Here is a 24,947-nt window from a genome sequence, read left to right as displayed (position 1 = left end):
TGAGAGAGATAGTGCACATTCAGGTGCCCATATTGTTGATATCAAAGATTGTTGATGGAAGTACTTTTGGCTGCCATGGTGTGCTATTGAGAATCACCAATGTAAACAAGTCTATAAAGACCATGATCCTCAAGATGTCATGTCCCCTCCTGGATCGCTATATATATACGGAGAGAAAGAGAGAGACCCTAAATGAAGGAATTATTATTATTAATTAATATAATAATTACCAATGAATGATTATTTAAAATTCATTAATTAAATATTATTTATGAACATGATTTAAATATTATATATTATCAACATAATTTATATATTCAATAATAAATAATAATATAATTAAAATACAAAAGAGGAAAAAAATAATAAAAATAAATATATATATATATATAATAATAATAATATAAATAATAATAAAATATAATATAAATGAGTTCGAGATTATTAGTTAAATACAACTCTCGGCTATATCATTACGTGGGCATGAAGAATAAAAAGAATGTCTCGGATAATCATTATGTGGGCACTATAGTTTGAGACAATTACCTATTCAACACAAAGTCTAGCGCTGAGCAGCGGTGGGTCTGCAAGTGATCATGATCAGTGGGAATCCAGATCATACATCGGGTCGTGGAACTCATATTATCACTAACGTTGTAAGTCGGGAATTGAAACAATATTTGCGACTTATGGAAATATGATAGGCTTTGCTTTGTCTTCGACAGGCAAAGTCCAGTCATCGAAATCGGAAATGTTAAGCACCATCATCCATCAATCATAGTGTTGAGCCACATCACTAATATCATCGCCAATTATATAGTTGTTGATAATCATCAAACTCTGATGTAAAGGAATTCCTTCGCTAAATATTTCTATATGGAGCGATTAACAAGAAACCGTAAATATCTTTGCAAGGGATGCGATCGGAATTAAAGACCAACAAGGGTGCTTAGGATGTAAGACTAATTACATTCGGAGTTAACTAATGATCACCGTGTATAGTGCAATATATACAAATTCTTAATCAGTGAAGGCATCGATTAAGGGATATCAATAATCATGTATGCAATAATCCAATTGATATAGAGATAAAAGACATGACTCTTGGAGTATCCGCTCCCACCATATATAAGACCATCCATAGTGAATTCGAAAGGGAGGAGGAATACATGGCATAAGCCGTTAAATGTGAATATCTGAAATCACTGACACTTACAGATCGGATACCTTGTTTCTCATTCCTTTGTGGACTCGCTCACCGGAGCAAGTAGTGGTGACATCTATATGTATATTTACCAGTGAAACATACCAGCATGTCGGCTATCTGACTTGCTATAAGACACGGAGGATAGGAAGGAGATAGAAAGGATAGCTACGTAGGCAGAGGCAAGAGCAAGGAGGAAGGAGAGGACTTCAGCGGAACTGCAGACTCCCATATGCAGATGACAATTACAGTGTGCGGACTTCAACAACAGGCTGCAATCTGCGTACAGGTAAGAGGTATTAAGAGTCCTAAGGTATATATGTGTGTGGATGTGTGTGCCACACACACACACATATATTAACGCATATTTATGAATATATATATATATATATATATATATATATATATATATATATATATATATATATATATATATATTACTAATGTTTACTTATATGTATGTGGCAATAAATATAGGCACCCATGTAGAATATTTATGTATATCTAGGTAGACATAAATTATGGAATGGAAAATGACAATGAATTGTAAAATGTAATATAAAATATGATTATATGATGGAGGCCATAGGGAGGAAATTCCCTTAGCCTAATGGATGGATTATGATAATCCCTGGTAGGCAGTATATACTGAATATCTATATGCATATATGTTATGGCTTGGTTGACAAAGCTCATCCAAGAAGAGACGGATCTGGTCGGTCCTCTTTGGTAGACTTGGATGATGAGATGCATCATCCAAGGCAAGGAATCGATCATATCTGATGGTCTTCCTTGGTATGGCTTGGGTGTAAGAAATTACATGCAATACAGGGATCGAATTAACCTTCGATTTCCTGGTATGGCTTGGGTGTAAGAAATTACATCCAAGACAGGAATCGAATTAACCTTCGATTTCCTGGTATGGCTTGGAACCAAGATGGGCTCCAAGAAGGCGAGCTTCACAGTCGCTTAAGGACATGTCCCAGTACTGCACTCGTATCCTTTTGTATAAAATAAGAATTGAAATTAGTGTTAATTAAGTAATTGAAGTTTAATTGCAACTAGATTATATATATATATATATATATTTGTTTTATTCTAACAATCTGTTTTGCAAGGCAATGATCTCTAACTAGTAGGGACATTACACAAGACCCACAACAACTGTAGTGCGAGTCTCCTTGTCAACAATATTACACTTGTGCGAACTGAAGACAACATCCAACTTAGGAGAATGTTGCATAATTTGATTGACTGACAGTAGATTTAGCTCCATGCTAGGTACAAAGTAGACATTGAGAAATATTAAATCTCCCTCCAGATTGAATTTGTACGTTGCCCTTTCCGACAATAGTATACTCTTCGCCTCCTCAAAGATCACTGAATTAGTGAAAGACATGTACTCTGCAAACCAATCTCGACGATGTGTGAAATGTTGAGAGGCACTAGAGTTGATGTATCAGGCAAATGATTTCACATGATTAGATGGGTGTTTGGCCATGAACGCATAGAAGGAAGACTCCTTTTGTTCATAAAGCATAGCAGCGTGGGCCAATCGCTGAGACCCTCCCTATCTGGATTGCTCATATGCCAATCATTTCTTACAATCTTTCTTCATGTGGCCATACTTTTGACAATAGTTACAATGAATGTTCTTCATAGGATTATTTGGAGGTTTGCCTTGACCTTTTTGCTGAAAGGACTTGCCTTTTCCCTTGTCCTAATCGAAGGCTTTGGCAGTGAATGCCTGTTTAGTTGAGGACGTGCTGGTGCTGCTACCAAATTGCTTTTTCCATCTATCATGCTGGAGCAGTTTGTTGCAGAGGTCAGGAAACATGAGATCAACACTGGTGGATGTGATATTGAGCATCTCAATGAAATGCTCATAGGATCGAGGTAGACTTTTCAAAGTGATCACCACAATATCTTCTTCCTCCATTTTTCGACCGATAGCCTCCAACTTGTCACAGATATCCTTAATTTTCATCAGATGCTCCTACAGGGACATTTTCTCATTTATCATGATATAAAAGAGCATGCTCTTCAGAAAGAATGCTTTGCTCTTCGTCTGACATTTCATGGAGATCCTTCAAGTGGGTCCAGATTTCTGCAATTGTCTTCTTTGAAAGTCATTGTTGCAGCTAATCGTTAGTGACAAACAGTTTGGGGAGCATGACAACTTCACGGTTGCGCTCATCACACTTATCTTGATCTTTGCTAGCAACAGTAGAACGAGGTGTAGTACCCAACATGACTTCATCCATGCACCAATACTTGAAGATGGTGAGCATCTGTTGTTTCCAGGTGTTGTAGTTGCAGCCGTTGAACTTCTGACTGCTTTCCAACATAATGTTGGTCAAAGATGCTATCAAGAACACCGAGGTCAAATCAAGTCAACCTTGTGGAAGCGCAGAAAGTGAGGCAAAAGTTTCTGATGTAAAATCAGATCAAAGAAATAGCTAGCATAGATTCCAATGTAGAAAAAATAGGCTCAAAACCTTAGCATGGATTTCGAGACACAGATCCTGATGCATGAATTTTGAGACAGATCTGGATGCATGAATTTCAAGGCACAGACCAAAAGTAGAAGACCAGGTTGTGGTGCAGAAACCCTAGGTCGCATGTAGTCAGACAAAATACCAAAAAAAAGAAATCACGGGCTTTGCAAAAAAAAAAACACAGCAAGAGGGTTCGAAACGCTAGCTATTTTACCAGATTTGTTGTAGAAGACAGAATCACCCAGAAATGATTGCAGAAAAGAAAATTTCAAACCCGTAAGTTTCAGCAAACCCAGAACACGAACACCTGCGGGAAAAACTCAAAATCCTTTGTGCAGAAATACTGAAACCCGTCGCTGAAACAGAGGTTGTTGCATGAGATTTGTAGAGGGAGAAAAAACACAGAAAGAAACGCTACTTTGCACTTGAAAAATGCAAATTCGAGACACAAAAAATCACGCTAGAAAATCGAGAATTTGCAGAACCAGAAGTCGCGAAAGAGAACGACGAATGTCGTGTGATTGCACCCACGATTTGCTTCAAAGAAATCCACAGGATGGCAAGAACAGACACGCGATTTTTGTATGTAAAAAAAACAGGATTTGCAGAGCCTCTGATTCACTCAAAGAAACAAAAAACAGAAGCCTTCGCATTTTTTTCTTCAAAGAGAAGACTTGCGAAAATAAATTTTAATTGAAAAGATTGAAAAAATCTTTGAACGATCTTTTATGAATGAAAAAAATCTCGCTCTGATATCATGTTTCAGTAATTAGATGATAGATTAATGAAATGCCGAAGTACATATAGCCAGTTACAAAGATGATGTTTCCATTAGAAACAATCGTAAACTGAAACAAGAATAGAAATATTCTATTCTAACTATAATACACTAAACAAAGTAAATGACCATTAATTAATAAGCATTACTTTAATGGAGGATTCAAGAGATTCTCATACTATATAATCACATTTTTAATTTCAGATATTATTGAGAAGGCTTGTTAGCAGTCTTTCAAAGTGTTCTTTATACAATTTAGGAAGGGAATTGATTTTTACTGGAGACATTTTTCTAGAGGTTGAATGCTATGGGTGTCTTTGTGATCTGCATTATTGCCATCATGAGGTTCCATGAGGGACTTATTGGTCTCCCTCCAATTGCTTTGCCTTTTTGACTTTGTCAAGTACATCATTGGAATTAGACTATAGGTTGATTTCATGGGCCATATTACACATTAGAGGAATACCTGTATATATAGAGCATAAACATGAGATTCAACAGCCTCCTAAAATAACTTGTTGGTTGCAATGTTGGTGCAACCTTCTAACAAAAATCTAGTAATATCTAATTATATTGAATGTCTTCCCTTAAAGATTAAATCAGGTACACTCAAAATGATTCAGTAATTAGATTGGTTGTCTACACCCATGTAGAATCTAAAGCCATGGTGTAGGTGTCTTGAAGAGCTTGGATTAAATCCAAACAGGAACTTATTCAAAGTACATTCCTGCCACACATGCAACAATCATCTTCAAGTGCCTATATGGTCTTCGTTGCATCTTAACATAGTGCATGGGTAATTAGCTGTTGCAACTGCTGAGGTAGCTAGAAATGGTAATGAATACTTGGTTTGATTTGCTAATACTCCATGGGAAACTTGTCTTGAAATTTTCATTCTCCACTTGTTTTTCATTGGAGCGATGAAAATCCTTACACAAACTATATTGCCATGTCGAGTTATCTATGCTTAGTATACATAATTGATTGTAACTCCATGGCCAAACAATAACGTAGTTGCATTTTATACCTTCCAAAGTTACATTTGTTGATCACCTGAACTCTCGTCACCTAATGCCTAGTATTCAATGACAGCTCTGCTGTTGACTTGATTATTCAAAAGAATCTCCTTGTAGGCTTGAAGTCTTCTAGAATGGCCACCCAATAAATCCTCCTACAACACATGAGAAATTTGGTTACTCATCTAATACTTGGTGGTACTCTTTGATGACCTCTTGCCAAATGACATTAATTGTCCCCAATGGTTCTAACTTCTACCATTCTTGTTAGTAGAATAGTGAACCTCCTAAAGAATATTCCATTCTAGAAGGCCTATCACCACTGACTTGACAACACCACTATGATAAAGTGCCTCTTACTTGTGGCCTTACTTGGACATGCCTTAGTGCCACTTCTTCACTATATTCATGCTTGAGTTCTTCCTCAGTGGATGAGATGCTTTCGTCTTTCTGCAACGCTTGTTCAATTTCATATTCCAAGCATTCTAATAAATGCATGCAAAGGCAGGGCATTATTTGCTAGGAAATGTGTCCATAAGTCTTGGTCGTCCATTATGTAGATGATGGTGATATGAATACCACTTCAGAGATCTTTGATAAGATGTGAGCACATGGAAAACTGCAGATGAAACACACTTTACTACAAAGCACTGAAATGTAGCTCTGCAATCAAACGTATTTGTTTGACTCCAACATCACCCTAAGCAAGGTGCTTCCAATGCTCTTGGTTTCCATGCAATTGGGCAATCTTGCTATATTCTTCAAACTCCCTAGAGAAGCCATTTTCATTTCTATTTTTCATACAGATGGGTGAATAAGTTTTAAAGAAATCCCGAAATTCACCAGAGTCAAATTTGTCTCTTGCAAATGGAGTTCACAATAAATAACATTATTTTTGTGGCATTATCATGAACCACATTTTTATTGAGGTAATGCCTCTATTGATGAGCTACGCACATTCCTCTTCTTAGATCTTCATCTCAGCCAATTATTGTACCAAGACACAACAAGCTTGCCTGTGTCCCTTGATATAATAGATCTAAGTTCAATTGCATAAGGAAAATCAGTAACAATCAAACACAATATTATTTACTGTCCGTTGACTTGCCTATTTATGAGATGACTAGAGAAACTGACATATTCAGAGTAAAAGAGCATAGTGCAGTTGATGTCATGATAACTAGATCAAATTTCTATTGGGTGTTGAGTCTGTCTTTGGCTCCTCCAAAATATCCATGGTATAAGAAAGGCATATTGCAATACAGGGGTTCAAATAGTGCATAAAAACTATGGAATTCAACTCACTTGTCCTTTTCTCTTAACATGAATTGCAATGAAAGTGAGCCTCAAGGCTTCTCCAGTAATTCCACCTTTTTTTTAAATAACTTAAAATTCACAACTCAAGTTGAGCTTCTGTACCTGACATTACAGAAACATAAAAATTTATTGTATTTGCAACTGTAGCATCATGGCAGACATTGCTCCAATGGGAAAGATAATTGTCATATATATATATATATATATATATATATATATTTCTGGCATCATTCCATCTTGAAGCCTGACAAAGTTAAAAAAATTGATGACAAGGATGGGATGGAAGAAATCGTTATATGCAAATATAATACGATTACTTAAAGTTTTCTTGGAAACACACTTCATCCCAACCAAATATGGAAAACAATACAACTTGAAGTTCATACCTTTTCATGTCCTTAAACATATTGATGATCTTCTCCTGCCACTTGGGCTTAAACAAATATGCCTGATGCTTCCATTAAGTTTTTGAGTTCCATTTTAGAAAGAAAATACATATTTGCATGTTCTAATGTAATGACCAATCTTCTCCTTGTTTGAAAATTTGTATCTTCGTCCCCAATAATCAAGTATTCGGGATGATTCTTTGGAACAAATCTAGATGCTCCTTGAAGAGTATCCAAGGAAAATACCTTCATCTGCCTTTGTGTTAAATTTTCCCAAGTCTTCCTCATCTCTTCTTGCATAACACTTACTTCCAAATACTTCAAAGTACTTCACAGTAGCAGGTGTACCTTTCCATAGTTCATACAATGTTTTTGAACTGTTTACTTTTGTTTGTGCCTGTTTAGAATGTAAGCCACCACGTGAACCGCTTCTCTCTGAAAGGTGTCTGGTAGAAGGGACTCATTTAACATGATCCTTGCCATTTCTTGGACCTTTTTGTTTTTCCTTTCTACTACATTTTGTTGTGGAGTCCTTGTAGCAGAAAGATGTCTTCTTATACCATGCTGTTCACAAAATTCTTTAAATTAATTTGAAGTGAATTCTCTTCTATTGGATCTCCAACATTTGATTTTTAGACTAGTTTCATTCTCTTTAGGCTTTAAATGCCTTGAACTTTTTAAAAAAAGTTTCATGTTTCTCCTTAAAGAATGTAACCCAAATCATTCTAGAATAGTCATCAACTAGCAATATGAAATAACTCTCGCCTTGCATGCTCTTTGTTCTGGTTGGCCCATATAATTCAGTATGCATGAGCCAAATGTTTAGATGTAGAATATTCTTTTGTTGGTCCACATAAATCAGTATGCATGAGCCAAAGGTTTAGATGTAGAATGTTCCTTTGTCTTAAAACTTACCATTGTTTGCTTCCCACATTGACATTGGTTGCAAATAGTATTTGATGGCTTTGAAATTTTGGTATATCTCTTACTGCCTTCTTGTTGTTGATTTTGACAAGATCATCAAGGTTTATGTGTCCCATCCTTTTGTGCCATAGCCAACTCTGATTTTCTTTTCCCAACACTTTTCACCTTTGATTTCACTAAGGAGGTAGAGATTATCGATTGTTCTACTTGTATGCGTCAATTAACAATTTCCCTTTCTTCTTGATTTCACATCCTTTGACATTAAATGTGAGTGTGCCCTTGGTCACTGTTATCACAAAAGCTCACACCCTTGCTGAGCTATCAACTCAACAACCTTGTGAAACATGGAAACAACCCCGAAGTGTGGGACCTTGCGCAAGGGGGTTGAATCTCCAGAGAAGGCCGACTTCCTTCTCAATCCAGGTGCAGGTGTTGAACCAACTCAACACTTCAAAACTAAGTCCTAGGGCTATCCTAAAAAATTGAAAAGGTAAAGGGAAGAGAGAAATGCTTAAAACAAAAGAAGGTGATGAACCAAGAAGAGATTGTTTCTCTCCCTACCCGAAATGACACAAAGAATCAATTGAAACACCCAGGAGATGCACAAACTTCAGTTGTATGAGTGACCCCGATGCATGTATGGAGGTTAGAATTCGTTGAATGTCAAGAGGGGAGAAGGTTTCCCACAAGTCACACTCATAAATAAATTTAACACAACATATATGAGAGAAGAACCACAAAACATACACCTATGATGAAGGTAAGAAACATACACAACATACATAAGTTGAAAGAAGGCAAGAATGGTGATTTCAATTAATTATAAGGCCAACGACCAACTTACAGTTGCAAAATACAGAATAATACAAGAGAAGTTGGAGAGCATAGAATAGCTCAAGCCAGCAGGGAGAGAACCCTTTACAATGAGGCTTAACAACCTTTATATAGAAAAATGGTTACAAGGGTGATCATGACCCCTGTATGTCAGTCTGGGAGTGCATGCACTTGACTTTTGTACATGTAAGCAACCTAGCCATACCCACAAAAGGCAACCCTAAGAAGGTGGATTGACTGACCTTCCAAAGTTAGAGTATGCAGACATGACATAAGTCACTACAACAAGCATGGCCCCGTACCTCCCTTCATGGAAATCTTGCCAAAAACATTAAATGCACTCCTGTGGCTCCACAAAAGAAGGTGCACAAGTCACAAAAGTCGTCGGAGCATTTAAATCTTTGAGTGTCGATCACGCCATCCGGAAGTGTTGCAAGCCAGAAGGAGTTTGGAAGACTTCGGAGACCTGGGTCATCGAAGTTGGGGGAACTTCAGAGACCTGGGTCACTGAAGTTGGGAAGACTTAGGAACTTGGGAACCTGGGGGTTCCGGAGTTCCGGGTTTGAGGAATAAGGATCTTGGGAACATGGGGGTTCCGGGGTAGAAGAACTAGGAATTTGGGAACTTGGGGGTTTTGGAGTTCCGAGGTTGAAGACTTAGGAACTTGGGAACCTGGAGGTTTCGGGGTTGAGGAATAAGGAACTTGGGAACTTGGGGGTTCCGAAGTTTTGGGGTTGAAGACAAGGAACTTGGAAACCCGGGGTTCCAGAGTTCCGAGGTTGAAGACTTAGGAACTTCCTTCTGACAAGACAATACTTCACACTTCATAATTCCATTGCTTTTCTCCTTGATCAACTGGGGTAGTGCTGGGCCATGGAACATATCTCTGATTTGTTCTCATTGATGAACCAAGGGTGTCATAAAATGACAAGAGTCACACATTTCACTCACACTTAGGAGATTGTGCTTCAATCCCACAACATATAGAACATTCTTTGTTTTCATTTTTCCATTGTCTAGGCTGAGAGTCCCCTTTCCATCTGTCTTTTCTATAGTATTATCGCCAAATTTCACTGTTCATCTACATTCTTCATGGTGAGAAATTTACTTGCCACCAGTCATGTGGCTTGAGCAATCACTGTCGATATACCATTGGTCTTTCTCATTTTGAGCATGTAGGGCAGTTTGTAAAAGCATGGATTTTTCTTTCTTTACTTTTTTCTTTTTTTCTTTCCATATCAATGTACTTTCTCTTTCTCTCTTTTGCTTTACCATGGTTTCCTCCTTATTCTGTTTGGAAGGATCTACAAAAACGCTTCTACAAAAATGTGCTAGGTGCCCAAAATTATTGCATTTATAGCATATAACATTGTAGTCTACTAAGGGAGCAAAGGAATTGTAGTTTCTATTTGCCATCCCATTTTTGTTCCATGAAGCATTATCTATTTTGTGGTTCTTATAACCCATTTCCTTTTGACCAAACATATTTCTTGTAATCATTCTACAATCTATTGCTTTGTGACGAGATGATTGTAGTAAAAACAATAACCAAAGAAAAAGTTTTGGAACCTGGTCATATGTGGTTGCCTTGGAGGAGAGAATTTTTGATCTTTATCTTTGTTGACCTTTGGAGGGGTGCTGATTTTCTGTGGAGACTTATTTTCCTTCTTCATGCTACTTTTGTTGATTAAACTTTTTAGCACATCTACATAGCCCTTAGACTTTTCATCCTTCATTTTCTTTGAAGATTCCGGACCCTTGGACTTTGACTCCTCGTTATAGTCGGTACCTGTCTTGATAGATGTTGACCTTAGATAGCTTAGGATGTTCTAGAATTTTATTGCTTTTCTCAAATTTCAGGTTTTTGTTCAGTTGAGAAGTTGTCTTCTCTATCTCCTTCCTTAAAGTTCACATTCCAACTTCTCACAATTTTCTTCTTTTCCCTTGAGCTGAAATCTAACTTCCTCTTCTATCCTTTTTGCTTCTTCAAGCAGCACTTTTAAATCAGTAATAAGTTTTTCCGATTCCTCAAGGGCTTGTGATAATTTTGCTTCAGAATTATCTTCTCTTTTTGATTGTTGGATTTGCAGCTTCAATTTCATGTTCTTCATCTTCAGCCTTTTGATTTCACTTAATCCACAAATGAGTTCCTCCTCAAGGTTTACCTCACCATCCACTAGGAGGGACAAGAAAGGAGTGGTGTTTGGCAGAAAGGCATGCTAGGAGGGCCAAGTCTGAAACCCCTACAAAAGGCTCATATACAGAAACTCAAACACAAAATCGTCGATGCTTAGAGAAAATTGAGACCAAAGGGATTGGAAATGATTAGATTTGTCTTATCAAAAAAATGGAATGAGCTTCAATTTTCTACATGAATTTATTGAAGAGGCTACATTACATAGCATATACACACTCTTTTGTTACTTGTAGATTATAATTAGTAAAGGCAGCTGACCAACAAGTATTTTATAGATTTGTTTTTGAGGAAGAAAGGCATCTTATATTACATTAATAACAAGACAGTTACATTAGCTGAACAACTGAGTTACATGAAGAATCTTTCTTAATAAAGTCTAGAAAATTTATAATCCAATTTTTTCTTAAATTTTCCACAATGGAGGGACATTTGACGTGTTTTTGGGGACAGCAAAATTTTCCCCGATTTTGGGGTTGGGTACTAAGATCATGTATTAAAACTGTATGGCTATGCCAAAACTACACATTTGTTTGTGTCTCCATTTCCAGTACTATGGCCGCAGCTTATATTAATAATAATCACTGAAAGCTTACTTTAAATGGTCTAGTCTACTTCACAACACATTTTGGAAAACTTTATGGTTATATTTAAAACCCTACTTCTAAGAATTTTATTTTTTTCTTGTATCCACCTTCATGTGAGCTTTAAGATTGTACAGATGGGTTGAGTGAGTGCTGAGAAGAGTCACAAAATTGCTGCACAGGCTGTACAAAACCTTAGGCTTTACAAAACCTTAGGCTTGCATGGTTATGTTTTATCTGCAAGGGTGCCGTGTAACACCAGTTTGGGATTATTTTTTAATTATGCTGAGGATTGTAGGGAGTGCTTTCAACTTTCTTGTGAATTAAAAGAACTGTAGCTGTCCAGGCTGGAATGTGGGTTATGTCCAAAGGCTTGGTGATTTCCCAGACAATTTGTACATTTAGTTAATTTCTATCTTCATATTAGCTGTAAGACTACAGGGAGGGGTTGAGTGAGTGCTGAAAGGAGTTGTAAAACTCTTGGATGGGCTGCAGAAAACCATAGGCTTGCACAGTTTTGTCTTACGTTTGCAAGGGTTGAAAGCAGTTTGGGACTTTTTTTATTATACATGAGGATTGTAAGGAGAGCATTTCGGGTTTTTTTTCCGAATTAAAAAATCAGTCCTGCTGTCCAGGCTGGAAGATGGGATGTATCCGAGAGCTGGGGGACATCCTGTAGATGTCCTTACTTTTGGCAAGTTGGGGAGAATGGCAACGTGAAGTTTTTTTCCTCGACTCTGAAGACATCTTGGATGTCGAAGATGCTGCTACTGACTTGGGAATGTGCCCACATCATACAATAAAATAATCTAAGCATTTTCCCAGGAAGACAGAATCTACATCTGTACATAAACAAAGAGATTTTGCATTGACATGCATAATTAAATCCTTTTGTAAATCCTCGTAAGTTGAGGGGCATTGTCCTCATGAAAGGTTATCTTGCATCTTTTTATTGTGGTTGGCAGACAACTGTATTATCTACTATCCTAGCATCCATTAAAAGACTTTTGAGTCCCTATAAGCTGTGATATTAAGATATCCACAGCCATAATTGACCAATTTCGCTGATTTGTCTGCTTTTTACTCTAGGATTTTGAGTATTCATTCTGAACCAGTTTCCTAACCAATGTTTACCTCACTGGGTAAACAGGAAAATATACAGAAATCGAACAGCAATGTACAATGCAAATATAAAAGAAGTACCAGAATAAGCTTTCCATTAATGTCAAAGGATGTTCATATTATATCTGTCGTCAACATTACATCTGACACGACTAACATTACACCACAACACCCGGAGGTGATACAATATATGATTGCCGAAGGGGTGCGACCCAACCGTCGCGACTCCAACTACCTACCTGTCGGCTAACTAACTATTGATAATTAACATTACTAACTATACACTTTTTCCCGATAACATCATCCCCCCCAAGAAAAGAAGTCGACTCCGACGACTTAATACAAAATAGAGATGAATGGCAGGAACTACTGACGCTAGTCGGGCCCAGATCTTATACACTTGCTGCGTCCTCGCCTGAAAACCTTTTCTGCTACCAGCCAATGCTCAAGTGCGGATTTCACCAATATGGCTTCCTTGGCCATCACAATCCTCCTGTGCCTAACCCAAACTTGTCTGCAAAACACGTTTTTCAGTCTCAGCTTCCACCCACTGCTACTCAATTGATATGGTCTCCCTAGCCAATTTGTCCTCGATAGCCACCCGTGCTGCTCTCCCGGCATCCAACTCCTGGGTACGCTGAACTAAGTCTCACGCGACTATTGCCTTCAACCTGGTGGTCAGCTCCTCCCGAGCCCTCTATGCATCCACCATGGCAACCTCACGTCCCGCCGAGACATCCTCCGAGTTCCTCAAAGCGTACCAGTCATGCTTGGAGGTGACCACAATCCGCTGGCACAAATGCTAGGAGACACCTCAAATCCTCCATCACACTCCCCAAAGGCTAAAAACTGAACTGAATAACTCCCTGGTGTCATACAACTGTGCGGACCTGCAATGCCTTCCCTCAAATTCTGTTTGTTCCCAACCTCCAAATCCGTCTCCCTCTACGGCTTATGGCATTCCCGCCAATGCTTAGCTGCAGGCTTCCTTCTCACAGTACGGACAAGCACAACACTTCCCGTGGTATTTTGTAGCTCCAAAATAAACTGGGGGTCTGGGGGCAACGCCCCCAGCGGGGTCGAGGGGCAGCGCCCCCGCGGGGTCTGGGGCAGCGCCCCAGCGGGGTCGAGGGGCAGCGCCCCCGCGGGGTCGAGGGGTAGCGCCCCTCGCGGGGTCCTGGGGCAGCTCGCAGTATAGGGCGGGGTCGAGGGGCAGCGCCCCCGCCGCCAACACCAATTTACAACCTTCAGAACCCCATGAAAGTCCATGGCGCACTGTCAAAACCCTTCTTCTACACTCCAATATTTTTAGTGTCCAGGCTCCAGATGTCATCGAATCATTTTTCAATCCGTCGTCGTTTTTTTTTTTTTTTTTAGGCACTGTAATGTCCCGCCATACCACCTCCAATCGTGCGGTGACTTCCCTACTTCGTGCGGTGTAATTGGTTCTTTCTGCATTTGTGCGGTGATTGTCTTCCCTTCGGCTTCTTTTCTTCCTTCGGCATGTGCGGCTTTCCCTTCGGTAGCTTTTTATCTCCTTCGGCATGTGCGGCTTTCCCTTCGGTAGCTTTTTATCTCCTTCGGCGGTTTTCCCTTCGGTAGGCGGCTTTATGCCCACGCGGCCCTTCGCGGCTTCCACCGCACGATGGGCTCCTTCGGTGGTGCCACCGCACGGTGGCTTCCACCTTCGGTGGTGCCACCGCACGGTGGGTTCCACCTTCGGTGGTGCCACCGCACGGTGGTCTCTTTTCCTTCGTTTTTCTTTCTTTCTTTTTTTTTTTTTTTTTTTTTAAATTATTTTTTTGACCGTACGGTCGCCTGTCATACGACCGTACGGTTTTTTTTTTTTTTTAAAATTCCCTCCTCTCCTAATTTAGATGTCTTAGAAAGTCGTCTGTTCGGGTCCCGTGTCTCTGGGATTGCCCTTCATCCTTCTCGGTTTTCCTCGCTCGACATTCTCCTGTTTTGGTCCTATACCTGGCGAGTCGCCTGCCCGGCCTCTCGAGTCTCCTTCCATCCTCTCGGGTCCCCCTCCGGACTCTCGAGTGTCTGTCTGGCCTCTCGGGTCCCCTGCGCGCTTCGCGTGGTAAGGTTTCAATTTGTACCCGTTGGTGGCCAATTTATTTTCATTGGTCATTGAAAGACCTGGAACCACAAATTCTACAGGGACCACGACCTCCTTCCCGTACATAAGAAGAAGAAGGATAATAAAGATTTTGAAGGCTGCGGCCTTCCACACAGGGTTCCAATCGGTGCCGACACTCTTCAGATTATTTACGTCGCCAGGGTTTGGGGCGTCTCCCTTCCAATATTCTTTGTATTCCGGCAGGTACACCTCTGTTGGTTGCTCTGGTTCCTCTACTTCGAGCCTGTAGCTTTGGAACATTTCGTAATCTTCCATCTGCCAATGGAAGAGCCCGTTAAGTGAGCATCTCTCATCTTCAGAACATCCCTCCAATTCTAGCACCCCTTCACTGTTTGGCTCCATCGCGTTCTTGCCCTTACTTTCATCGGGACCCCCTTCCCCTTTATTAGAGTCCTCCGAGTCGGAAGAGGCGAGCTTTTCGCCGACATTTTGGGTGTGTAGGTCAATGGTATATTTTCGCCCTCCCTTCTCCATGGAAAGTGTATTTTTCTTCCAGTTGTGGTTTACCCTTGCGTTGATCAACCACACTCTCCCCAGGATGGCGTCATAGCCTTTCTTCTTCGAGGGAATGACCACGAAATCTAACAAGAATGGTTGCGTACCAATTGTCACTTGCTGGGCCATCAACAGGCCGAGTGGCTTAATGCCGTGTTGGTCCGCTCCCACCAGGTTGAATGTGGGTGGCCACAGGGTGGGCTTCCCCAGCCGCTTCCATGTTTCTTCTGGTAGTACATTCACCCCAGATCCACCGTCCACAATGGTGTCCTTCAGAATGGTCCCACAGATACCCATTTCTACCACAGCTGGGTGTCTACCACTGCTCAAGGCTAGTAACATCGGGTCAGTCGAAGGGCTGACGGAAACCTCCACCTGTGGTGTACTCTTCGTAGCGGTGGCGGGAACCCCTACCTGTGGTGCACTCGACAATGCGGTGCTTTGCACATTGGTGAGGATGGCAGTCCTCAATTGTGGCATAGAGTCTAGAAGGTCTTTTACCTTTATCGGCACCTCCATCTGCAATATTTGCCCAATGATGTTATTTTCCACTTCCGTACGGAATGATGTACTCGCCACCTCGTTGTCCCGTCGTTCAGTTGTCATCTCACGTTCAATATTGGCCTTTGCCTCCCGTAATCTCTCCTTCTCCGTACGGGGGTCGGGATAAGTGGCTTTTTTCGTCTGGGCGCGGGTGATCGCCAATACTTCTTTCTCACCAGTCTTCTCAGCCTTCTCAATGTTGAGGAGATTCACCCCTGCCTGCGGGCAATTTGCGTCCTCATGGTCGCCTGGCCCACACCAACGGCAGAGGTGCTGAGGGGTGGCTTCCTTCGTGCAATCACGGGCGAAGTGCCCCCACTGATTACAGGCCCTACATTGGATAATTGGCCGGCCCTTGACGTCATACTGGATACGGCTTCCGTTATTGGTATTGTTGCTATTCCTTCCACCGCCGCGTCTATTGTCCCGGTATCCTCCAGATGATGCATTATTGTTTGCCTCCGATGTGGATGGCTGCTCCTGCGCAAAGAGCACTTGCTGGTTACGTGCCTTCAGATTGTATGGGCATTCCTTCGTAGAATGACCCATAATCTGGCAGATGTCGCAAAATGCCTTCTTGGGACAGGCACCTTTCGTGTGGCCGCTCTCCTTACACTCCGTGCACCATAGTTCATCGTCCTTACTTGTAGTCCCCTTCATTGTCTTAAATTCTTTTAACATCCTTTCCATATCTTTTTGCAGGGCTGTGACTTTCTTCCTCGGCTTCTCGTCACTACTACTCTCTTCTTCCGATGTGTCATCATCTTCAGATGATGATGAAGGTCTATTCTTCTTCTTTTTGGCCGTCTTATTTTCACTTTCCAGGTCCATGGCCCGGTTGTATGCGTCGTCGTAGGATGTTGGAGGCACAATTTTCATCTTCCGTCGTAGCTTAGGGTTCAAACCCTCGACAAACCACCTCTTCTTCAAGCCATCGGCCGGTTGGCTTTCCATTTTCCCGACTAACTCTTTTAGTCGGCGCCTGTACGCCCGTACGGTCTCCTTCTTTCCTTGCTTTGTTCCGTAGATTTCGGAAACTATCTCGTTATCATCTCGGAGAAGCCGGAATTCCTTCTCGAATGCCTTCTTCAATTCATCCCACGTAGTTACACTGGTTTTATCCAAGTCTGCATACCAGTCAATAGCCACTCCTCTCAGTGTGGCGGGGAACTGCTTCATCCATTCATCCTGGTCAGTCACCCCGTTGGCTGTCCAGATGGTTTCGTATGTACGGCAATGCCGTGCGGGATCATCTTTGCTATCCCCGTTGAATTTGGGTAACTTCTGTTTGGTCGCCATTGATGGAAATCGTCTACTTGGAGGTGGTTGTGGCTGTGTCTGCCCTCCGGTGCTGCTCCCTCCGATGCCGCTAATGCCTCCTGTGGTGGTGACCAAAGGTACGGTGTTCTGCCTTGTACCTACCGTGCGGTTACTTCCTCCGATGCCGCTGATGTCTCCTGTGGTGGTGACCGAAGGTACAGTGTTCTGCCTTATACCTACCGTGCGGTTAACTTCCCCTTCGTCGTCACCCGTGCCAGGCTCCCTTCGGTGATCCTCCCTTTGTGGCACTTCGTCGTCACCCGTGCCCGGCTCCCTTCGGTGATCCTCCCTTTGTGGCGTGAGAGATAAGTTTTTGAACCGATCTCGAGTCTCTTCAACTAGTTCTCTCCGTAACCTAGTTTCCTCCAGAAACTCTTCAAGGCTTCTCGCTCTACCGTAGTCTGGCGACGCGTAGAAATTCCCCTCGGCTTCTGCACCTTCCGTTACACCTCCTTGGTTCCCTTCGGGCAACCCTTCGGCAGGTCGTCCTTCGGCAAGTTGCCTCAGCCTCCGTCTACGTTCTACACGTTGTTCCAGAATCAAAGCCTTCTGCGCAGCCTCCCACTCGTCGGTTTCTAATTTCTTATTTCTGTCTTTATTCAGTAAATTGGGCATTAATTGTGGTACAATTTCATGTTTCTCAACACATAAATCAAAATACAACACGTCTTTATTAATTCACTCTTTTGTATACAATCAACATAATTCTTCTGCTTCTAACAGTGTTCTTTATTTCTCTCCTTTCACAATTTAAGGATTATTTGTCCTTCGTTGGTCTTCCCTACGTCCGTCATCCTGGCGCTCATGAAATTCTCGTAAAATTTGCTGTTGTCGATTCTCCGGGTTTACTTCACCAACGGGTAGGCCCCTTGTGTCTGTGCGCCATCCGTGTCTTCCGTTCCTGAGTTCGTGTAGGCAACGGCGCCAAATGTTTACCTCACTGGGTAAACAGGAAAATATACAGAAATCGAACAGCAATGTACAATGCAAATATAAAAGAAGTACCAGAATAAGCTTTCCATTAATGTCAAAGGATGTTCATATTATATCTGTCGTCAACATTACATCTGACACGACTAACATTACACCACAACACCCGGAGGTGATACAATATATGATTGCCGAAGGGGTGCGACCCAACCGTCGCGACTCCAACTACCTACCCGTCGGCTAACTAACTATTGATAATTAACATTACTAACTATACACTTTTTCCCGATAACAACCAATCCCTGTCATAGGACTGGATCTGGGGCAAATCATAGACAAATCTGGGCTTTCATTGGTTGTGCCACAAATCTATTTGCAGAAAGAAAAAAAAATATAAAAACAAGGGATAGATGAAAGAAAACATTGAAAGAAACGATCTTGAATCCTAAAAGAAATCTGATTTACATCTGAACAGTTTTTCTTATATGCTAGGTTTTGATTTGTGACTTTTCATATGGAGCTCATATTTGTAGCCATAAAATTATTTGTCTCTGCTTTGTTATGTATACATATTTGAAGAAAACTAATAGTTGGAATTGTCAATTCTTCAAGTATTTCCTTTCAAAGAATCTCATTCCTGTATATATACATCTTTTTGATTGTCAAATGGTTGGATAGGCCTCTATTAATTCACATGTTATTTCATATGTGGTACAAAACGATTCATCTTTATTAATTATTTTGAAAAAGTGTTGTGAAGGCATTTAGAAACATAGTTTAATTGAGCAATCTCTAATTAAAGAGCTGTCATTGATCACCAGATTAATTTTTTGTTAGGATATTGAAGTTGTTTTGCAAATAAAGTTTATACTGTTTTATTGTGTTTATATTTATTTTTTCTTAGATACTTGTTTTGGGCTGGGCTTCTTTTTACCTAATTCTTTCCTAACTTGCTATTCTTTCAAGTTCAGTGAACTATTTTGGTAAGTCGTGAATGTTATGAATTTTCTTTCATTATGTCTTCGACTCTTCTGTTATTCATTTGTCTGATTTGTTATTATAGAGCACTCATTCTTATTGTTGTGTTTGTCTATCTACTGCGTAAAGTTTTCATAGATTGTTCTCATTTGGTTTGCTTAATTGCCATGCAGATTGTGAATGACCGCGATTTTGGGGGTAAATGCTATGGGTTTGTCACTTTTACTAATCCCAGAGCAGCAGTCAATGCAATCAAAGATATGGATGGAAGGGTGCGGATGGAGATGCATGTCTTTGTATTTGATAGTTTATTTAAAGTTCGATTATCAAAATATGAATCTTTTCAATATTATGTTGTGTCTGCTTGAAAATAATGTCTCTAGTACCTGATTATAAATTCAAAATTTCCCAGTTTCCCATTTCTTTGTTGTCATGTTAATGGATGGTTATTGTCCTTTAATCAGGTGATTGGTGGGAGGATTGTGAGAGTGAATGAAGTGAAGAGTAAGTCATCGAGGACATCCTTCACTCGAGATAACCATTTTAGGGACCTCGACAGAGATAGAGACAGCAGAGAAAGAGAGAGGAACAAAGATGGGGACAGAGAGAGATACAGAGATAGAGCCAGAGATACGGATAGGGATCGGGATTGGGATGAGGATTGGGATCAAGATCGAGATAGAGACCTGAGATTGAGAAATCGAACAGGGTAAGATCAGTATTCTGTGGAGATTGATGTTATATTTATTACATTTTGCTAAAGATCTGATATTGTGATCCTTCTTTTTGCTAATATATGTTAATTAAAGACTTGATATTTCCAGTCCATAATGTTTGCTTGTAGATTTCTGGACTAGACTATGTGAGATTTTTACTCCATTGACACTTTGGATCACACTCCTTGATCAATCAACAGATGAGTAAGCAAGAGAAGAGAATTGAGAGATGATTAGCAGATCAGATAGCCAAATAGATGAGGGGAAGGAGTGACTAAAGAATCAAGATAATTACTTGGGAAAGTCAACTAGATTTTACAACTCAAAAAAGAAAAAGAAAAAGGAATTGAGAATAGAGAGGAATAATATAAAATAGAGCTGAAATAAAAGACAAACAAGGAAAAGGACAACCCAATTGAGCAAAATGATGAGAGCTAATTAGAAGATTACAACTAACATGAAAAGACTTAAAATATAGTATTAGACTAGCAATATCTAAAGTGTCAGCTAGATTAAAAAAACCCTTAGAATTTTAACTAGCAAAGATAATACAAAGATAAAAGGGGCAAGATGAGTTTAAATGACCATTAATAAGTGTGTAAAACTAATCCAAAGGAGAAGGAACAAATGAGAAAACAAAATTACTGTATAATGAAAATGATATAACTAGATGAATATGTGAACCAGTGTGTGCATGTGTCTATATATACACACACATATGTGTTTATAGTTATACACACACATATATGTATATATACACTTATATATGTATATATATACATGTATATATGTATGTATAAAATACTAGAAAATTACAGATAACTAAATTAATATATATGTTAACCATATTAGTATATGTAAATAGTTATAATTAAAAAATTAGTTAGAATTACTATATAGTATGTTAATATATATATATATATATATATATATATATATATATATATATATATATATATATATATATATATATATATATATATATATATATATATATATATATATATGTAGTTAGGATTTATGTATATTAATACATACAAATTTCGTAGGCTTGGACTCGAAGAGTACTCGACAAGCCCAACATTTTTGACTTGTAAAAACTCGACAAGTTAGAAGGTACTAAAATTAAAATTTCTTAAAAAGCATATATTTTTTCTTTGCAAAATTTAATCACATTATGTATCAAATTAAAAATTGACATCTTGAAAGAGATACATGGTTTATAGACAAAAAAAGCGTTTGAAAAACACCACTCAACTAGTGTTTAACCATTTCTACGTTTTTACCTGTGTTTTTCTTGTGTCAGTAAAAACTCACGAGTTAAACTTGTAAAAACTCACGCAGTGAAAAAAACAGAGTACTTGGCAACTCGGAGAGTACTTGCAGAGTTTGTGAATAGATAGAATACATACATAGTAACTACACACATATATTATATTACTACAAAATGAGAAAAAAAACAAGATGAATATGTGAAAGTGTGTGCATGTGAATATATATATAGAGTTAGGATTACTAACAATTCTAATTATATATAGATATGTACACATAGCCATAATTATATATGGTTAGTGATGGATCATGGAGTGTTCTGAAATATTGACGGAGACTAATGTTCACATGGTCCAATCCAGAAATCTGCAAGCTAATATATGTTAATGTCAAGGACATCATTTAAATGGTTCTCATATTTTATGTTGCCCTTCAATATTTATTAGATATCTTAATTTCTCTAGCCAGGACAATTTTGGTTGCTTAGTTGATTTCTTAAGCAATGTTAATCAGCATGCTTATGTTTGATACTATGATATAATGTAAATTTTTCTTTTTTCTACATTTTTTTGTTTTTGTGTATAATTTTGTAACTCTTCTTGGAAAGAATAGTGTGCATGCGTGTGTGTTAATCTGGGTATTTGGTGTTGATTTCTTGTGGTTGAGCCACCACCCACATTGTCTTATAGAGCTTTATTGTAATGTCCTCTTCCTAAGCACTGACAACTTGATGACCGTTAGCCTATTGATTGGGTTCTTGTAGGCTAATGAGTTAGGGTTAGGGAAATCTGGGGGCCTTGGTGACCATTTAGTCCAGCTGATTTGGCAATTACAGGTGTTGCTTTGAGCTCGATTTGGTAAGATTCGCATTATGACACTTTTTGAAGCGGTTTTAGACAATCTGTCTGTTTTTACTATTTTTTAGTAAGTGATAGCTTGGGCACCAACTTGGTTAGTTGGTAGTGGTCTCACTTTGGGTTAATTGGTGATTGTATTTAATGATGATTTTTTTGTGTTTTATGGTGTCTAGAGGAATTATTTTAGATAATGTTAATGCATTAAAGTTAAATTAAATTTTTAACTTAACGTTATCTAATTTTATAAAGTGACTTTATATTATGGCGCCTATAGTGTCGTAAATTGTACTTCTTTATTATGAGTTCAATTTCACACTCTCCTAGCACTTATTCTAATTTTCCCATTCCTCTATGCATTATGGGACCTTTTATCCCATTAAATTTGTCATAACCCTCTTTTTAGACCTTCATTAGACTTACTATTGTTATTATTATTGTTATTATTATTATTATCACTATTACTACTACTACTACTACTACTACTACTACTATTATTATTAATTTTATGAGCAATGTTAATTAGATATGAAAAATTTAATAAGGGTGGAATTAGTTTAAAAAGAAGAATTAATAAGTGGTGACTTGCACGTGAGGTCATAATTTATTTGGAAATTATTTATTTTCTCAATATTATAATTGAGCACATGGTGTAGGAGAAATAAGAAGATTCTAGAAATGAATTCAAATTCAGATTTTAAATGCATGGTCAAATGTAACTACCACTATGACAAGTTGTAAGGAATATGTCTTGCATGAAAATATTTTTGGGAAGGAATCTCAAATTCAAATTTCAAATGCATGGTCAAGTGTAACCCCCACTATGACAACAATCATTTTGCATGAAATTAATTTTGAAATTTCTTATTTTCTCAATATGTTAATTTAGCACATGTCGTAGGAGGAAATAGAAGCTTCTTGAGGTAAAATTCAAATTCCATATTCTTGCATGTAACTCCTCCACTAAGTGATCAATCAATTTTGCATGAAACCAATTTTGGAAAAAGAACTTCCATTTTCAATTAATTATCTTGATAGTGGAATTGGTGCATCTTTTCTATATAATGTATGCAAAGCTTTCAAAAAGGGAGTTCATAGTTGTAGGATGAAAATAAATTTTCTAGAGTTCTTATTCTTGTTGGTAGAAGTAGAATTTGGTAGTGTGTTATTACAAAATTAATATTTTATTCAATATTATGAGCCCTATTTCACTTTAATGCATCAACACTTTGTCATTTGGGCTCTTATTTTAAGTGTGCCCTCTATCTTATTTCATTTCAATCTTATATGGGTCCTATGCCATTTCAAAGTTCAATGCACTTTTCCCCCGCCTAAATATTTTAACTTTTTATATAAATTATAGTTCTAAAATTAGATCCTATTATCTTGCAGCCCTACAATTTTGGGACAATGCTGCCTAGCACCTTTGTCCAACAGTATTTGGCTGAAATTTTGGGAAGTTAAAGAGTTAGTCTTGTCATTTCCAGAACTATCCCTGATTCGAAAAAATGATTTATTTTAAGTTGGCCAAAAAGGTGATTTTATTTTGAGATCCCTATATAAAGTATCGCTCCTAATTCATTTCATTATCTTCTATTATCTCATTCTTACATCTACAAGTTTCATTCCAAGAGCAATTATTATGATTCAAGGAGTAGCAAGCCACAACAAGGCATCTTCAATTATGATTTAATGAGAATTTTATGATGATTTATCATGTTATTGCATTGACACATGGAGGACTTATCCTAAGAGCATTACATCATCAATTGAAGGTATAATAATTTCAATTGAGCATTTCCATTCAAGCATTTCAATTAGACTTTTATTTCCTATTCATTATTGTTGTAGGGTTGAGTCCTAACCTTGGGATTGACTAAGGCAAACCCTTATACAGCCCCAAACACCATTTTGCTCCTCGTAAGTGCAGATCTAAGATTGGAAACAAGTTATAGGTTCAGATAGAGTACATAGGAGTGCAGTTCAGAATGAGACAAGATGAGTGGGACCTAGTTCAACCGAAAAAGGCCGGACAAGGGTGCCTAGTGGCATTGTCTTGGTGTTTTATCTTAAATTTGACCATACAAAAGGATAGGAGATCCTAAGATCAACTTGATACCTATTTTGCACCTAGACAATTGTCTGGACAAAGATGTTGGCATGAGACATTGCATTGTTGTTCAGATGTTGTCATTGATGGCAACTTGAGTCAAATATCCAATCCATAGTTCATGATTCATTCATATCGGAAGATTGATTAAGGTCCAACGAGGTCCAGTGAGAAGAACAGGACATTCGACAGAGTGCACAGTGTTTTGGTTGGCGGTTTAGAGGTGTTGAGTATTTGGTGTTGCGGATCTCGGAGATGCATTGTGGATGTGTAATATGCCTTATTCCAGGTTTATGGCCTCCGATGTTGAGTCTTGTGTAAATTGGAAGATTCGGTAGACAAGTTTTTTGGTAGAACAGTGTTTATCAGCTGTAGCGTGTAAAGATTCCTTGTGCGGATTGTGCAGAGTGATTTTGGCGGTTGTTTGCTTGTTTGAGGAGGTTGAGCCGACATATGGGAAGCATGTGGACAATTTGTTTTGGTCTGCTTGGTTGTTTTTGGATTGGATTGAGCCGACTTGGGTAACACATTTCATTTGCGTGTTATGCGTTTTTGGGCCAACATGGAATAGATTTAATTTGATGTTGCGGATATATATAGGCGATTGATTTGATCATTTTTGGTATCTGTGGTTATGTGTGATGTGTGTATGAGCGATTGTGCGCAGTTTCATGTGCGCAGTTGAAGGATTTGTGCTCCGGATTACAATAGATTATCAGAACAGAG

At 38.8% G+C, this 24,947-nt stretch overlaps 1 protein-coding gene across 8 annotated transcripts in view; it reads left to right on the top strand.

Moving 5' to 3' along the window:
* Positions 1–24,947, top strand: part of LOC131064998 (uncharacterized) — a 161,070-nt gene that overhangs the window by 73,278 nt on the left and 62,845 nt on the right. For all 8 annotated transcript variants that reach the window (XM_057999367.2, XM_057999363.2, XM_057999365.2 and 5 more), the window contains 2 exons: positions 19,443–19,541; positions 19,734–19,978. In XM_057999367.2, coding sequence (XP_057855350.2) covers positions 19,443–19,541; positions 19,734–19,978 — 344 coding nt within the window. The remainder of the gene's footprint in view (positions 1–19,442; positions 19,542–19,733; positions 19,979–24,947) is intronic.

This window comes from Cryptomeria japonica, chromosome 6 (assembly GCF_030272615.1).
Source record: "Cryptomeria japonica chromosome 6, Sugi_1.0, whole genome shotgun sequence".
NCBI lineage: Eukaryota > Viridiplantae > Streptophyta > Pinopsida > Cupressales > Cupressaceae > Cryptomeria > Cryptomeria japonica.
Note: the sequence above shows the minus strand (reverse complement) of the source record. Positions and strands in the feature narration are given on the sequence as shown.